The following is a 19033-nucleotide window of genomic DNA, read 5'->3' as shown; positions in this document are numbered from 1 at the left end:
TTTTGCGTTGCCTTATGATAGGGAACGTATATGGTACCAGTGCCATGATTCTGTAGTGTATTGCTAGCATAAGTGGAGATTTTGATTTACTGAACTCTTGGCACGAGTTAGTAAAGGCACTGTACATAAAATGTACGCGCCACTGTATTTACATAATCTGTGATGCTTTGTGGGGCCAAACCCAAGCGACTAGAGGCGATCAGACCCAGTGTGCTGCATACGAAAGGAAAACTGCAGCTTCATATATTTACTGTCTGTCTTCTTGTACAGCTGTGCGGCAGCAATGGCGCAGTATGAATTAAACTACCTCACTAAATGTCCCTTATAAAAAGCTCGATTTTTTGTATGTCCTTGCTGCAGGAGACCACACTTATATTCCCTCCCTAGTACCTTCCAGTAATGGAAAGTGAGCCACCATGAAGGAAACAAGAGTTCAAACAGAATTACCTGTGTGCAGGATTCCAGCTGTATTGTACAGCCCCCTCGCCCTATTCTTTGATCCAGATGTTACTTTCCCAACCATAGAAATGTCACAGCGCACACCCTAACTCAAACCTTCCCAAAATGTCCTGGCACTAATGCGAAACCCCACAGGTATTTCGGCCCCCTCTTCTCCCCTCAAAACCCCACCTATACCTATTGAACACAATCTTGGAACAAAAAAAACTGCTTTATATGCTGTCTCCAGGCAACCTGTCGGCACACGCCTGTCTGAGCAGAGCGTAGAAAAAGGCCTGCATTCTCCCAGCGATGTGGGTTGTATTGCTACACCCCAGCCCCCAGGGCAGGAGAGGCAGGAGGGGGCAGGAAAAGCAAATCTATTGGTTTTGTTAATTTTCTTTTAGACGTTACCTGGCCTGGTCCAGGAATTTTTAACTGGATGGGCGCGTTCAGGTGGGCCAATATCAGCCCAATTTTTGCCAAATCTACTAGCCCTAGATTGACATCATTTCGCCTTCCGAACAGGCATACAGAGCACCCAGAGAGTTATTTGAGGGTAACAGCTGATGCCTGTACTTGCCAGCTCTGACACTCCTAATTCCCAGCAGTTCAGCCCAGCAAACAAGGACACGGATATCAAGCAGATTGGAATTGTAGTTTAAGTTTAAGGAGGTCCCTGTTACCACAACCAAGGCGTGACATCTTTGCATTAGGAAGACTGGCTATTTACTCTTTGGAAATTGCCCTACATTTACTTCCTTGCACACCGTGAACTTTGTAACTATTTATTTCAATGTCAGTCTTTTGTGGTGTACTTTCATTGATTACAAAAACAGCAACACATTTGGAAAAGTGAAAGCAATATTTTAATGGCAGGCCGGAGCCATTGATAAAGGGCTACTCAAGTGGGTGGCACAATGAATGCTGCAGGCACACTAGTAGCATTTAATGTACAGGCCCTGGCCACTGTCTAGTGCACCTTACTAGGGAATTTTAAGTAAATTAAATATGCTAATTAGGGACAAGCCTATATTAGCATGGTTGAGGGAGAGAGTACATGCACTTTAGCACTGGTTAGAAGTGGTAAAGTGCACAGAGACCTACGGTCAACAAAAACGGGTCAGAAAAAGTTGAGGAAGAAGGCAAAAAGTTTGGGGATGACCCTGCAGAGAGGTCTATTTTCCAACACAACCCCCCTCCAGCCTAAAGCCAGGGTGGACTAATCAATAGCTTGATAGACTCCCCAGTTTAGGGTGATAGAATGTGGACAATGGCCCTCTACTGCAGGGGCACTTGTAAATTCTATGACTATCTGAACTCACTTGGATCCCTCTGTATGGTATCGCAATAAGCATCAGAAAGGTGACCAGTCGTCCTTTGCGAAGGGCTTTCAGCCACATGGCAACACGAGTTGCAACATTTTCAGTAACTTTTGATCCGTTTAAGCACCACAGTATTTTTTTCTAATCTGCAGATTATGTAGGAGATGATGGATTATGTGGCAAATCCATAATTATGTGAAAACACCACAGCTGCAAAATTACATAATTCCAATGGCCCTGTCTATACCCTAGGGATGTGCAATGTGCTGTAACGAGATTTTAGAATATGAATTGCACACGTTTGTAGCTCTGACATACGGGTGAGAATGAATTCAGCCAAGCACCATATCTTAAATGAGATAACACGGTTATTTATTTTACCACAGCATCTGGCAGAGAACAGACAGACACTCATACTCTAGTACGTATTGTAATTCACATGTATGCTTGGATAATGGTCAGACATTTAGGACTCCTTTGTGGCTGCTCATCAGATGAGCAGGAGTGGCCCGTGCAGGTAAGAGCAGTGGGGTGGAGTGGGGGGAGGACTCGACAGACGACGAGGGAAAATGAAACAAGTAATTCGTTTTCCCTCGTTGTGGTGTTTCGAGTCCCCCCAGACCGCCCCTCTTACCTGCACGGCCGCTCCTGCCGATGAGGCATGCACTGCCACTTTCCTACAGTATTTTACTGTGTGCCTCATACACAGACTAAAATACATAAACCCCCACACAGAAACAGACATAATGGAGGCGCAAAAGGACGCTAACAGCCCTGGGCACTTGTGCCACTACACCAACTGCAACTTACCTTAGATACAAGCTAGGGTTGCCACCTGGTCGTTTGTTTCCAGCATGACCAGTATTTGAAAGCCTCAGCCAGTACAAAAAAAAGAGAAAACAAAAAAAAGATTCGGGAGAACCTAATATTGATTGAGGCTTGTTTAGTTGAGGTTGGTACAAAACACCAAGTAACTGGTGCCTTTATCCAGCTTTGTCTTAATATAAGGGGGAAGTTACTGAGGCCTCCTCGCCCAACCGATCATAAGCCTCGGTGGCTTGACAAAGAACGTTCTAAGGTGAAGCGACACTTATGTAGGGCCCTTTTAGCAAAACCTAGGGACCCACAGGAAGTTACAACTCTTCGTATGGAATATAAAGTAGGCACCATTAGGAGAAAGAGGGACGTTCTAACTAAACAGTGGAACTCACAGGTGTTGGTGGCTAATACAAAGAACAGCAGACTTTTTGGTGTGGTGTATCTGATATGAGACGCATGAACCAGGCACTGACCCCGATTACTTGTCACATCACCAGTGAACCATGGGATCAGCATTTTACAAGAATTTATGCCGCCATCCCAGAGGAGTCCGAAATTCGTATTGTCCTAAGCTGTACGGGAATCCCAGTTTTATCGAGCGATGTAGAGGATGCAATAGAACGGAGTACGGGTGGCAAGGCCCCTGGACCGGATGGGGTTCCAATCGACCTATAAGCATTACTCTGATTTCTGGGTGAAGTTATTAACGACCATTTTAAAAATCCTGTCCACTCCCCATTACTGACCTCAGGGTCAACCTCTGTTATAGTGTCTATCTTCAAAAAAAGGGTGACCGCATGCAGCCAGGTTGTTACAGGCCTTAAGAGACTCAACACTAAAAATAATAGGAAGGATTCTGTACAATGGAATTAAGAATTGGACAGAGGAGAAGCACATTCTTTACTCTTGCCAATATGGATTCCAACGTCGGGTCAGGACCATCGACGGTGTTTAAATTTGACCTTGATAATAGGGAAGTATACTGTGGCCAGATAATGGCCTATGTATTTGGCTTTTATTGATTTGATCGCAGCATTTGATTCTGTAAATCGTTCAAAGCTGTGGTAGAAACCTTCTTTTATGTGGGATGGATGAAGCACTGGTACACTTTTTAGCGTACTTGCACAGGAGTAAGACAGTTGTGTGTCTTAGCCCCGCTTTTATTTAACGTATATGTTAAAAATCTCCACCCCAGCCTAAGTCTTATTACCCCTGATGTTCCAAAAGTGAAAGGCTATCCCCTTCATTCCCTCTTATACACAGATGATGCCATGTTGATGTACACAGATTTGTGGACTTTATGGGTGACTTAGATCTGCATATGAATTATACTAGATCTTATATCATGCAAAAACAACAATTGATGGACAGAATGCAGAACAATGTCATACATTCACCCCAGTATCTGGGCGTAAATCCATCGTTTTTTTTCTCACCATGCCATTCCAGTTTGGACCCAGCCATATGCAAATCGGTCTTGACCCTGCGCCCAATGGGAACAGTCCAGCCCGAACTGCCAGGCCAGGTCCTCCCTGGACTGGAAACAAGCATCCTAGAACCGGTTTCGGGGTTTCACCCCTCTTCAGCTAGGATAGCTTGATTCCAGTGGCATGGAGAGCACGGGACCCACGTCTGGGCATACCCATCCCACTCGGGGTGACAAATGCAAAAACAACAATTGATGGACAGAATGCAGAACAATGTCATACATTCACCCCAATACAAAGATCCGGGCCTAAATCCATCGTTTTTTAGCTCACCATGCCATTCCAGTTTGGACTCCATCCATCAATTGTGTCTTTTGCTTTCTCGTCCTAAGTGTGCCAGACGTGGGTCCTGGGCTCACTGTGCTACTGGAATCAAGCTATCTTGGCTGAAGAGGGGTGAAACCCCGAAACCGGTCCTAGGATGCTTGTTTCCGGTCCAGGGAGGACCTGGCTTGGCAGCTCAGGCTGGACTGTTCCCATGAGGCACAGGGTCAAGAATGATTTGCATATGGCCAGGTCTAAACTGGGGTGGCATGGTGAGCAAAAGAATGATGGATTTAACTTAGATCTCTTGACTGGGGGTGAATGTTTTGATTTGTTCTGCATTCCGTCCATCAATTGTGTGTCTTTTGCTTTCTCAAATCTTATATCATGTCCTGCAGCCCCAAAAAATGTCTGTTGTCCACTCTTGCCATTGGGGATAACAAATTAAATACACTAGCACTTATGCTTGCTTAGCACTTACTTTCGATGCTACAGGTTCGTGGTCAGCGCACACTACCTACTGCAGAGCTAAAATGATTGACTATTGCCACACTTTTTAGTCTACCCCAACCTAGGACAGGGGGAGCTCTAATACCCCTGCTGCAAATGTACATGATGCAGTGAGTCCTGACAGAGACATATGGTGCAGAGATCTGGGGAATTTCTAAATGGTTAGACATCCCATTTTATTTGCCACAAGGAACTGAGCCTTTCATATATAGAAGATTTCATTAAAGCAGACCCCCACCTCACTATGGTTAGCAGTGTGGAAAAATAAGGAGGCAAGTCTTATGAGAGATATTAAAAACTGTCTCAGTTGTTGCAAAGGCCTCGGGATGCCCTGGTCAGCAGGAGTGGAGGCAAGTCTACGCAAGATTGGCTATCAGCGTGTATTTATGGACCCTGAGCACTCTAATGGTAATAGCAGAAACATCTTCAGCAAGCTTCGTATGATCTCGCTCACACTGAAAGATGAGATGAGGAAGTGGACTGTGGTAGCCTATCTGAAGATGACCACAGATAGCGCAGTCACAAGATATCTGTTTGGACTAACGCGTCGCAGGGGGCGCAGTTTATTGTTCCGACATACTATCAAATAGCTGCTGGGCTTCCCTCTGGGTTTTCAAAGGAATCTTGATCGAACACCTTGCCCCTGTGTGGGAGATCAGGGCAAACCACACGGCATTTCCTATTTTTGTGTGGCTTTTATTCAATGTACGCTAAGCAGGTCTTACTTACCCTTATAAAGAGACATAATATTAATAATTTTAAGGTAGCTTTTAATATGTTATATCAACTTTCTGATGAAGAGTTAACTGTTCACGTAGGCACTTGTTTGAGAATGGCCGCGCGAGCCGGTAGCTCTATGACTACCAATTAATTTGGATCAATTGATCATGCTGCTAAGAGTTGTGAATGCATTAAAGACAAAGATCCTTTTTAAAAGATTGTTTTATACATTGCATGTTACTATGCATGTATTTGTTTTTATTGTGTATGTCTGTGCTTTTATGGATACTTTGTACCCGAATAAAGATCTTGAACTTGAGAAAATCACCCAAAGCTGTTTTTTTCCCCTTATCAGAGCATACTTTAAACAGTATTTAAAACAACAATGCACTTTAATTATGAATCAGTCATTAAGGAACCTCTAGAACACATTTTAATGTAAACAAACTGAAAAAAAATCACAAGGTTTGGCGTCCACATGGAGGAAGCATTTCATAGGTGCATTCTCCATGGCCTCTTCAGGTGACTGGAAGGGCCAAAGGTCATGTTGGGGTGGGCCTGGCCCACGTGCTAGAACCAGGACTGGTTATTACACAGCAACGCAGGCTGCTTTACAGCATGTCTTAAAGTTAACATAAAGCGCTATGACTCGATCAACGCTGGGTGCGTCATAGTGCTTTTAAAAAAATGTAACATGTCCACCAAAAACATTGACCGAATCAATAGATTTCTCAGAGGTGAAAACTATCGGCTTTGCCAATGTTTGTTTGCCTCTTAATAGTTTAGAATTTTATTTGATACTCGCTTTGAAGATTATAGATTTTGCTTGTTTTCCTGATGATCTTGAAAACATCTAGGGCCAGATGTTCGACCCACGGATATGCGAGTCGCAAATTGCGTCGCATTTGCGACTCGCAAATTGGGATTCACAACAGTGTCTGAGACGCTGATTGCGATTCCCAATGGGGTCGCTAATTGCATGCCTCATGCATATTAATGAGGCTGTTGCAATTTGTGACCCCATCGGGAATGGCTGGCCTTCCCAGGAGTGGTGGCCTGCTGGGGTCAGCAGACCACCATGTCTGGGACTGCTTTTAAATAAAGCATTCTTTTTATTTTTAAATGCAGCCCATTTTCCTTAAAGGAAAACGGGATGCATTTAAAAAATAAAAATGAAACTTTTCAGTTTCCCAGGGACCACTGCCTGCCCTTGAAAAATATTTTGAGAGCCACTCACAAAGCGGAAGGGGACCCCTGGGGACCCCTTCCTGTTTGTGAGTGGCTTACCGCCCTTCTGTGAAGGGTGGTAAACCGTGACTGTTTTGCAACCGCAATTGTGGTCACAAAACAGTCATACATAGCTTCAGGAGTCGCTATTAGGAAGGGACGCCCTTGGAACGCCCCTTCCTAATAGTGAGTCGCTAATCCTATTTTACGAGTTGCAAATTGATTTGCGACTCGCAAAATAGGATTAGTACATGGGCCACCCTTTTTTAGGTCTCGCCTGAGCCAGCGCATGCGCTGATCGGCAAGACATTTAGTGTGTGAGCTTTTAAAAGCCCGACCACATGCTTTTGGCTGGCATAGAGCGTGCGGTTACGCGCACAATGACGAGCAGAGGCGCCATCTGGCTTTCCCCTCTCGTCATGGTGCGCACACATCGCACACCACTCGCCAGCCTGCTTTTGCCGTTGCGTGCGCGCACCTCCATTAACTTTCGCGCATGTCTTGGCCCCCCCTCTGCTCCTCACTCCTTTTAGCTTCACTCTGCCAGCCCCGCCTCCCTCGGCATCCTTCCTCCCAATCTCTTGCTCCCTCCTTCCTCTCACCTCACTGTACCCTTTCTCTCCCCAGCCCCTCCTCTCTGCCCACACTCCTCTCGGCTCTGCTTCCTACGCTCGCTGGGCGCCGAGGCTTCCATCTCCCCCTTTCCACCCCCCACTTCCCCCGCCCCTTTTTTTATCTTTTGTTTTAGACACAGCAGTGCGCTGATGGCGTCTCTGCTGGTTTCCTTCAAATCTGCACTAAGGCCTTAGGAACAGCAAGCCTCCAACCTGCAAACAGGGGGGCCCTCCACCAGAGGGCAGAGCAGGAGCTCTGTTTACAGACCCCATGCCTAGCGCTGCCACTGACCCCACGTGTCTTGGTAGTGTAGTCCCATTTGCAGTCTCCAGAGCCTGTGGTGACCCAGCAGATAGGTCAGCCAGTTCTCCCGCGGTGCCACATTTCTACACTTTACCAGATTTCTTGCACACATTCTTACCGGCAGTTGCTGCCACTTCCCAGCTGCCTCGAGCCAGCAGGGAGTGAAGGCACAGGTCAGAAACAGCATTCAGTCATCATCATTATCTTCTTTTTTTTATGCCATGACTCATTCCCTTATCAGGAGAACGAACGTAGCAAATGCCACCTAATTAAATTGTTCGTGTATCCAAGGACTGTAAACTTCAGGGGCCTTTTAGTGGAGGAAACTGCCTTCCTCTACAGCAAAATGGCGGACACTGAGCCCTAATGGCGCTGAAAAGAGCAGGTCAGACAGCAACAGCAGTTCTAAGTGCGAGAAATGCTTATGGAGGGGCCAGGTCGATGGCCTCCGTAAAACCATCATTGGATCATAACCCAAGACGCACGTTATTGTTTTTGGGAAAAGGTTGCAATCTCAGGCCGGATTTACTTTCAGAAAACATAACAACAAAATACACACAATTTGATATGCATACTTATTTGCATAATTATCACAACATTCCTTTCCCCAAAATACACAGTAGACAAGTCATCAAGTTGTCTACAACCCAGTCTCCTTCTGTGTATCCAAACATTGTTTGTGAATTCACGGTTGTCCTTTCCACCCGGTCCCCCAAACAAAGAAAAGTCTCTCTTATGCAACCCCCAGGCCCAATTCTCTTAAGCTAGAGGCCTATACACCCTTATCCCGGGCATCCCAGCTGGGGTATACATTGTATAAAAATGTGTTCTCAGGTTCTTATGAAGTTACTTTCCTGTTGCTGTCCTCTTCACTAACAACTGGTAGCTTTTTCAACCAAGTCTAGTTGTTTCGGTGTTTGAATGCTTCTATCATATTTCTGCTTCCTTAATGAACAGCTGAGATTCTCATGTCTTCTCGCACCGCCCGTCACATGCACCTAAACTCTGGTTCACCTAGGTTCTCCATGCGAGCTCCTCTTGGAGGGGTTTGCAATCTGCCTCTATCTCTTTGCGCATGTGAAGCCTGGATGCCTACACAATTCTCCACGTCACCTCGCCCCTAATGTGGGCAGTGGTTAAACAGCCATCTTCTATTTCAGACGACACTTATCACAATGCACCTTAAAACCAGCTTGTCACATTGTTGAGCCACGTGTATCTCACCAGATGTCCCAGCCTCCGCATCCTTCTCTATGCAGTGGCCATCAAAGCCTCTCTGCCCATCTAGCTGTCGTCTCTCTTCACTAGTGCACCCTGAATGAGCAACCTTTGCGTGCAGCTGCACAGGACCATGGATGCCATCTCTCAAGTCACATTTCAAGCTTTTAAGTCTACCTCTCTCTCTACCTCTCTCCCTACCTCTCTCTCTACCTCTCTCCCTACCTCTCTCTCTCTACCTCTCACCCTACCTCTCTCTACCTCTCGCTCTACCTCTCTCTCTATCTCTCTCCCTACCTCTCTCTCTCTACCTCTCTCCCTACCTCGCTCTCTACCTCTCTCTCTACCTCTCTCTCTCTTTACCTCTCTCTCTCTACCTCTCTACCTCTCTCTCTACCTCTATCTCTCTCTCTACCTCTCTGCCTACCTCTCTCTCTACCCCTCTATCTCTCTATATCTCTCTCTCTACCTCTCTCTCTACCCCTCTCTCTCTCTCTCTACCTCTCTCTCTACCTCTCTCTCTACCCCTCTCTCTCTCTCTACCTCTCTCTCTACCCCTCTCTCTCTTTACCTCTCTCTCTCTCTCTACCTCTCTCTCTACCTCTACCTCTCTCTCTACCTCTCTGCCTACCTCTCTCTCTACCCCTCTCTCTCTCTACACCTCTCTCTCTTTACCTGTCTCTCTCTCTACCTCTCTCTCTACCTCTACCTCTCTCTCTACCCCCTCTCTCTCTACATCTCTCTCTCTACCTCTCTCTCTCTACTCCTCTCTCTCTCTCTCTACCTCTCTCTCTACCTCTCTCTCTACCCCTCTCTCTCTCTCTACCTCTCTCTCTACCCCTCTCTCTCTCTCTCTACCTCTCTCTCTACCTCTCTCTACATCTCTCTCTACATCTCTCTACCTCTCTCTCTTTACCTCTCTCTCGCTCTACCTCTCTCTCTACCGCTCTACCTCTCTCTCTACCACTCTACCTCTCTACCTCTACCTCCCTCTCTCTACCTCTCTCTCTACCTCTCTCTCTCTACCTCTCTCTCTACCTCTCTCTCTACTTCTCTTTCTACCTCTCTCTCTACCTCTCTCTACACCTCTCTCTACCGCCTTTGGGACCTTTTAAGTGTTTAGCCATGCAACACTTGATGTTGTTGCACCAAGGATATTGTGCTGCATAACTAAATACTTATAAGTTCCCAAAGGCGAGACCTATTGGCTATGCCAATGCTTGTTTGTGGTCGCAAACGGGTCTAAAACCCATTTGCGCCTGCAAAAAACGTTAGTACATCTGGCCCTTAACAGTAATCTGTTTTGAAGAGCACCTTCCCCACAGTTCTCATTTCCTCTACTGGTTTTTGTTACACTTTTACCTCTGTCCCTATGCCACTATGTGTGACTGAAGTAGTTCTCACATTCCCTCTCATAATGGCACACCATTGACCTCACATGCGTGGTCTGACTCATAGGAATGCTCCCTCGTCATCGCTGGCCTCTCTGTGTGAAACAGGACCCTACAGTCTTCGTATGTGCCCGAGCCGGGCACGTCACGGTGCGCCAGGCTCAGCTGTGCCCTTTCCTCAGCCCCAGCTGTGCTTCCTTGTCAGTGCCGCCTGGAGCGAGGAGCTTCAACCAACCTAGTACCGGCGCATCCATTCCCTTCCGGTTCGGCTGTTCACGTCATGTAAACATCATTCGCAGCCCCTTGATGCTGGACCAGCGCGCACGCACGCACGCACACACACACGCACACGTCGGCAAGCATGAGCAAAGCCTGGCAAAAACTGAGCACACGTCTTCTGCTCTCTGCGGGCAAACGAGGAACTAGGTGTACTTTTTGGGGTAAAAAGGCAGCGTTCTAGAGCTTTTATAAAATGGTATAAATATAATATTTTTGTATGTTCACTCTGCTTGTTCTTTTAACAGTCACAGTACATGGACCTTCACAGATTACTGTGGGAGGCAGGGGTTTTGGTTACCCCTTGTGCCCAAACAGGGATATAGAATATGTGCTCTGTAAGGTTGGTTGTTAGGCCCTCCTAGGTGAGAAAGTTTGTGCAGTGAGATATCATTTGGTGTAACTTTGTAATTGTATGGCTCTGCGCCGTGTGGATGCCTTGAGGGAAAGTTTACACTCAAAACAGTAGACCTGAGTTGGTTTTTGTTGTAAATCAGTTCTTCTTTTATATTTTGTTCCTTTTCACCAAATGAGGAACAGGAAGATAAAGTTTCTTTGTGAGAAAAGACGTACTAGTTCAGCAGCAGTCTTGTCAACTTGTTGTGTAAAGTCTGTTGAAACAAAACCAGAATCGGGACTTAGAGTCTAAGATCTCCGTCTAAGTAAGTCCAGAACCGGTAAAGCCTAGAACCGCTCGAGAGAGAGATCAAGACCGCGGCAGAGAACCTAAAATTAGAGCGGAGAGTCTAGAACCGCGACAGCAACCTAATAGCAGGTCATAGGACTTTTAACAGGGACAAACGTCCCACAACTAGTACCTGCTCGTCTCGGAGGGGACAAAGTTCCAGGAAAGGATGAAGGTCACAAGGAGGGGGCAAAGACCCCAGAACCAAGAGAGGACAAGAGTCCCAGAAAGAGAGGGGCACAAAGGTCTCAGAACCAGTACCGGGAGAGGACAAAGGGGGTCCCAAGACCGGGAGGGCACAAAGGCCCCAGAACCTGGAGGTGACAGGACCAGGAGAGGACAAAGGAGGTCCCAGGACAGGAAGGGGACAAAGGCCCCAGAACCTGAAGGGGACAAAGGTCTCAGAACCTATACCGGAAGAGGACAAAGGAGGTCCCAGGACCGGGAGGGGACAAAGGCCCAAGAACCAGGAGGTGCCAAATGTCCCAGAACCAAGAGGGGACAAATGTCCCAGAACCAGGAGGGGAGGTCTCAGTGAGTCAAGAACCGGGAAGATGATCCCGCAACAGGGTCTGAGAGCCCATAGAACTGAGACAAAGAGTCCAGAACCAGATAATAAAAGAACATTTAAAAAAAAATGGGACTGAGAGTCCAGAACCGTAAAAACAAAGGCCCACAACCAGAGCAAAACGCTTAAGACTCAAGAAAGAAGTCTAGAACCGGAGAAAGAGAACCTAAAAGAACCTGTACCAGAGGGCTCAAAGGTCTCAGAACCGCAGAACCTAAGAAAGTGAACCAGATTCGAGACAAAGTGAATCTCAACCAGGACTAAGTGCCCATCCTTTGAAGAAAGAAAACTTCAAGCTAGAATAAAAACTCCTAACATCACATGCGGGACTGCACTTGGAATTCTCGAAGAGTACCCAGGACTGTAGTACCAGTAAAGCATGGAGGCATCGGCTGAACTGTTCATCTTCAACTTGGAGCGGAAAGTGATGGTGGACATAAACAGATTGAAGGAAGTGAACTTTCTCTTCCTGTTTTTTGCTGGTCAAGGACAGATTGGAGAAAGTGGACTGTCTTTTCCTGTTTTTGTCAGTCTAAGGGGAGTAGGTGGTAGTGATACCTATTAGTTGTTTGGGTGATGTGGCTCACCTCACATTTCACTCTTGACACTCTTTGCCCCTAAACGCTCTTTTGCCTTCTCGAACTAAAAATAGTTCAAGACGTCGTAGACCTCCTATCTGTCTTAATTATTATTGTTGTTGTCTCCCTTACATTAAGCTTCATTTTTGCGATTTGTTTATTTATTTCATTTTTCTGTAAAGGAGAAAGATGTGTTGTAAATCAGTTCTTCATGTAACATGGCTGACAGTGGTTGTTAGCCCTTCTTTTGTGTTCTTACCTCCTTAGCCTCACAGAATACCTATGTGTGTTCTAACTTGTACCGGAGTGTTCTACTCTGGTCAGTTGATGGTCTGGTCAGCTGGCGAGGTGTGCGCTCAGCTGTGTCCTACAATAAACCTACATGTAACTAACTAGAAGTGTCCTGAGATCCATCTACGACAGTTACGCAAGCCAGAGGCCTGATTGGTGGATTGGGAAACGCTATGTTCAATCCCCTCGGCCTGATGTGCTTCTTATGAAAAGTTATGACAAAAGGCAGTAAGCCTAGCTTATTTATTGTGAGAAGAATTTATCAAAGCCAGCAGGCCTTCAACAGTCAGTTGTTATCCAGTTGTGTTACAGGCTATAGGCAGGTGTTTTGTTGAAGGTGATCAGTCCGATTATCGTAGTACGCAGGAGTTTTGGTATTGGCCCCCGCTCTAACAAACCCAGCGGGTTTTCACCCTCATGATTCTTGTTAGACCATATTCAGGGGGTTGTATCTTGATTTGAAAACTATGGGGCTTATTTACAAGCCCATTGCGCCGCCGGTACGGCAATTCTTTTGACTCACCAACGGTGCAATAGACTTGCCCATATTTACAAGGCCGCGTGACATCACCCTGCATGACTTTTCTTGGCCTTGTAAATATAGGCTCCTTTCACGCAATACTCTGTGTGAAAGGGGTGTTCCATGGGTGTTTCTGTGGGTGTTCCCACACAACATTCATGGAACTTGACGCATTCCCAGATTGACAACATTTTGTAAAACTGGGAATGCATCAGAATGGCACATGGAGAAATACTTTTATTTCTCCTCATTTTTTCCTCTCTCTATGTGTGCTGCAGATTGTTTTTGTGCACGAAAGCAATTATCCCCACAGTGCAGGCACCCTTGCAACATGACACAAGGGTGCCTGCGCTGGTGCATGGCAGCCAATTGTGTGCCAGTGCAGGGGAAAGAACAAGGATGTGTCGTATTGTTGTTAATATGATGCATCCCTGTGCTTTGAAAATGGCGCAGCACGGCGCAGCTAAATGGCTTGCGGCACCATTCTGCTTCATTTTCTTGTAAATGAGGCCCTATATTTCTACATATTTGTAATTCCATAATGTATGTATGATGGTTGGCAGTTTATGTGCATTTGAATAGGCCTTTATTGGTTATGGTGTCAACCCAATAGTAAAGGCAATAGGCCTTAGCAGTTCACTGGGAAAAGTTATACTCAATTCTATAGGTTAGATCTCTTTATTATGAAATATTATGGCAAAACCAATAGGCCTGACTTGTAAAAAATGTGTTGTTATTATACTGCGCTGAAGCCTGTAGGCAGGTATTTTGTTATCTGAAATCACACAGATTAACGTATTAGGAGGCCCTGTGGGTAGATGTGCACCAGAAAAATCCTTTGTAGGTTCTCTTAGAAGGTATTTTGTATTTTTTTGACAATTGTAATTTTATACAAATGTGTCATTTTATCATGGTAAACCTGATGGCTGCCTTGTTGGAAAGAAAGATTATGCCTAACGCAGTAGGTCTGAGGTACTTATGGTGACCGCCCAAACTTAAAGATTATGGGCCTGAAACATTATAATAAAGGCAGCGGCATATCTATTATGAAGAGCATATGTTACAGTCAATGTTATCGCTTTGTATTATGGCCTACAGATAGGTATTTTGTTAAATGGAATCTCACACTGGCAAGGGTTTTGGTGTTGACGAACCCTGGGTATAGATGATTTGCACAGTGAGAATCCTTGCTGGCTCCTTTTGGGAGAAATAGAGTTTGCTTTGCCAATTGTAATTTTGTATACTTTTGACATTTTATGACCAGGTCATTTTATCATTGTATAGCTTTTTATACTGATTTATCTTTTTTTTTTTTTATTGTTTTTAATTATTTTATTTATTTATCATTTTATACTTTTTTTATTATTGTATACTTTTGTCATTTTATGACAAGATCGTTGCCTTGAGGACAAGCTTAAGCTAAGTACAGGAGGCCTGAGTTGGTTATGGTGACAAGCCAACTATAACAGCTACAGGCTTGTATGGTTCACTAGGGAAATATATTCCTGGTGCCATAGGTCTGATTTGTTTACTATCAAAAGTTGCAACAAAGGCAGGAGGCCTGATATATATATATACTATGTGTAAGAAAGTCAATTATTATTTGGGGCTGATGGTAGTCCACCAAAAGTAATAAAGTCGCTAGCCTGTTAAGTCCAGTCAAAGGTTTTAATATTTTAAACCTGAGCTCAACCCCTGGTAGCTATGACACAGAGCAGATAGGCTTAACTTAAAGAAAATATGTAAATAATTTAAAGCCAAAACAGTAAAAGAAGAAAGTTAAACAATAAAATCCCACTCGTTTATAAAAAATAAAGAAATCCTTAATAAGCAAAATAATACCAAAATGTCTAAAATCCAATAAGGGAAATCAGGTATATGATTTTTTAAAGATTTAAGTGGAAAAAACACCAATGTAATTTAATGGTCGCGGTACACAGGGACCAAGGGGCAATTTCAGGCCGACCATGATAGACCTGGGTCAGATATACCACTTTGTCACTTTCTTGAAGAAAAACACTGAAATTTCTTATAAGACCCAGAACTCTCACATTTTTTTTGAGAAGACAAAGTCTCCCCGCAAGGGTCGCCGTTGATATTGTAGCCGCCACTGTGGAACCGACGGACAGATAGCTGAAGCAGGCTGGTCCCAATACAGAATGGGACTTCCTTTTTTTTTCAGAGGTGTGGGGATTGCTAAGCGGGTCAAAGCTGAAGTCCAATCTGGCCCTGTGGAGCTGCCAGTCAGACAATTCTTTCTTGCGAGTCCTGCTGAAGCTCTGGAGGAAAAGTTTTCAAAAGTTTCCAAACTTTCTACTGGTGCCCAAACAACCACAGGAGTATATTTCTAAGGTCCCCAGGACCTAAGAGCGTGGCACATAGAGATTCTCAGTGTGTCAGGCAGAGTTCCAGTTGCTAATGGTCAGCTGGGCACTTCAGGAAAAAGGCCTCTTGTAGCTTGTTGTGTTCCTGTAGCCACACAGGAGGTCAGTCAACTGGCCCTAAGAGTCCACGTCTTTGTCCTGGGTACAAGTGGGAGCAGTTCCAGCCATCTAGGTCCCCTCGAAGTTCTGCAACAGCAGGCACAGTTTCCAAGAGGGCAAGGGAAAAGGAAGAGCTGGGAGGTGGAGTCGCCGTGCCCAAATCAGTACAAGGAGGCAGAGGTGAGATGGTATGACTCAGATTAAAACAAATCTAAAGGGAAAATGTAGATGTTATACTTGTCTCTCTTTCGAGGGGTCCAAGAGAATATACCAGATTGTTGAAACTGATCGGTTGAGTGCATTATATCCGTGTAGACCGGCCTTGGCCGGTTCAGCCTTTAAGAGGGATAGGATGTCTGGGTGACCAGGAGAAGACATAGTCAAGTTTGTACCTGGTTTTGGAGCCCCATGTTTTCCATAATAAACATTTTTAAAAACTTGGTATTGAAAGTGTGAGAATCAGAGTCAGAGAGTCAGAGTAAACTTTATTCCATCTAAATAAATAGACCAGAAAAGTACAATAAAAGAAAAACATTATAATACATTTGATATCCAACAGTTTCTTTGCAATGCATTTTAAAAACCGGTCTTATAGCGCTGTATGATGCCTCGTCATACCCCTATCCATGACATCCAAATAATAGTGTGAGAGTTGGCTGGAAGGCTCTGGGGCTGTGTTTAGGGTGCCCTTGAGAGGCGACCCACGATAAGTGAGGTCTCTGTAGGGAGTTCCGCCCTTGAAGGAAACCAATAACTCCCAGAGATCAATCAATCAATCAGGGTAGGTAAAGCACCGCTACTCACCCGCAAGGGTCTCAAGGCGCTGGGGGGAGGGGGGTGGCTTCATTGAGTGCTAGGGTCATCCGAAGAGCCAGGTCTTGGGGTCCGTCCTGAACTGGAGCAGTGTGGGGATTTGCCGCAGGTGGAGGGGGAGGTCTTTCCAGGCCTTGACTGCGAGATCAGACCTCTTTCATTCTTGTTCTCTGTCTGACCAGGAGAAGACATGGTCAGGTAAGTACCCTGTCAAGGAGCTCCATGTTTGTCTCAAAGATGGCTGTTTGCTTGTTGTCTGTCTGATGGACTCACACGTTATTGCGCCCCGTACTGATAAACTTGTTGAATACTTTTGTAAGATGTAGCCTAGTCTGTCGGCAAGAAGAAGGCGCTACAGCCTGGTCACTGCCACAATGAAAGAGTCGCGTGGACGTGGATCTCAGAGGCAGAGCAGGGCGACAGCGGGTGCTTGGACAGGAGGTGCATTCTTCGCACCTCACTTCCCTTTCTCACTTCTTTGTGGATTACTTTGTGGTACCGGGCCGGGGAGCGGCTCATGTAGGGTTCCTGTAGACGTCTTGTGGAACCAATGTTTGTCTAGGTGACGGTCACAAAGGGTTGGTTTGGTGGGTCCGACAGGTCCTGTGCGTTGAAAGGGGGATTTACAGCGCACAGCGTTGCTCGACCAGATTTTGGTGTCAGCTGAGTAGGAACCTGGTCTCCGTGCCTCGCAGGGACGAGGCACAACCAGTAGCATCAGTCAAAGGTAATATCTAACATCAGCAGTAACAGAGAAACAGCCCCCGAAACTTTGGACCAAAATATCCCTAGTCTCAGGAATTTAGGTTGGGAAAGAGGTGGTTTATACCTGAGAGAGGAGGAGAGAGCAGCGAAAACAGAGGGTGGTGCACGTGGGCAAGTCAGGGCGCATGGAGTGCCGCGCATGCGTGGTTGCAAACCTGCGCATTTCATTTAAGATTACAACCTTTACGAGCAGTTTCATTCCACGTAGTGACGCAAATGCCACAAGTGGGAACAGGGACAGGTGAGTGGCGTGAGGGTAGGTCTGTGCGGGAAGACAGGCAGGTCACTGCAGAGAATGGGGATAGTCGTGTCTGGCATGGGGCATGCACACCCGGCCACTGTAGTAACCATGTTGGCGGTGTGTGGTTTCTGTTTTGCAGCAGGAGCAGGTGAAGCAGAAGAGGGTGACGGGCCGCCTGGTGCTGGCTGTCTTCACAGCAGTCTTGGGGTCCCTGCAGTTTGGGTACAACATCGGTGTCATCAACGCCCCCCAAAAGGTAAGACTCTGGTGCACAACACTTGAGGTTGTTGTGAATCTACTATGCTTTTCGGATTGGCTGGACGGATGTTTTGTAGTTTTAGAGGGTTGGATATAGTTTGGGGTCAGCCTGTTTATGAGTCACATCACAGGACCGAACGCGCATTTCCAGACTGATGTGGACAGGGCCCATATGCACCTCTGCATCTGTGGGCACTGCTTGGTCAGGAGGGCTGGGGCCGGGAAGGATGTGAGACCGAGCACACGGTCTTTCTTTTCAGGAGGAGATTTTTGTGCGTCATTGCTCGTTTGAACAGAATGCCACTGGGGTATACTTGTTTTTGTGGGGCATTTTTCTTGCTACCTCTATTTTCTGTGAACTGTAACTTCGGGGAACAACCTTTACAACGCAACTTTTACAACGCACTACCTTTACAACGCATTTTTTACAACGCATAATCCATTACAACGCATGATATTACAACGCATGACACTACAACGCATTTTTAAAAACTACCTTTACAACGCATTCCATTACAACGCATACTACCATTACAACGCATACCATTACAACGCATAATATTACACTACACTATCCAACACTTACCCTACTGTTGCACCCCCTGGAGTTAGAATAGTAATTTTTACCCCTATACTATCCAACACTTACCCTACTGATGCACCCCCTGGAGTTAGAATAGTAATTTTTACCCCTATACTATCCAACACTTACCCTACTGATGCACCCCCTGGAGTTAGAATAGTAATTTTTACCCCTATACTATCCAACACTTACCCTACTGTTGCACCCCCTGGAGTTAGAATAGTAATTTTTACCCCTATACTATCCAACACTTACCCTACTGTTGCACCCCCTGGAGTTAGAATAGTAATTTTTACCCCTATACTATCCAACACTTACCCTACTGTTGCACCCCCTGGAGTTAGAATAGTAATTTTTACCCCTATACTATCCAACACTTACCCTACTGTTGCACCCCCTGGAGTTAGAATAGTAATTTTTACCCCTATACTATCCAACAATTACCCCACTGTTGCACCCCCTGGAGTTAGAATAGTAATTTTTACCCCTATACTATCCAACATTTACCCTACTGTTGCACCCCCTGGAGTTAGAAAAGTAACTTTTACCCCTATACTATCTAATACTTACCTTAAATGTAATTTAATATTATGCGTTGTAATGGTATGCGTTGTAAAGGTAGTATGCGTTGTAATGGAAATGCGTTGTAAAGGTA

At 45.5% G+C, this 19033-nt stretch overlaps 1 protein-coding gene across 1 annotated transcript in view; it reads left to right on the top strand.

Annotated features, from left to right (window-relative positions):
* SLC2A4 (solute carrier family 2 member 4) overlaps window positions 1-19033 on the top strand; it is a 183343-nt gene that overhangs the window by 73414 nt on the left and 90896 nt on the right. The window contains exon 2 of the mRNA XM_085638949.1: window positions 17677-17793. Within this exon, the coding sequence (XP_085495075.1) occupies window positions 17677-17793 (117 nt within the window). The remainder of the gene's footprint in view (window positions 1-17676; window positions 17794-19033) is intronic.

The sequence above is a fragment of the Triturus cristatus genome, chromosome 12, assembly GCF_964204655.1.
Source record: "Triturus cristatus chromosome 12, aTriCri1.1, whole genome shotgun sequence".
Lineage (NCBI taxonomy): Eukaryota > Metazoa > Chordata > Amphibia > Caudata > Salamandridae > Triturus > Triturus cristatus.
Note: the sequence above shows the minus strand (reverse complement) of the source record. Positions and strands in the feature narration are given on the sequence as shown.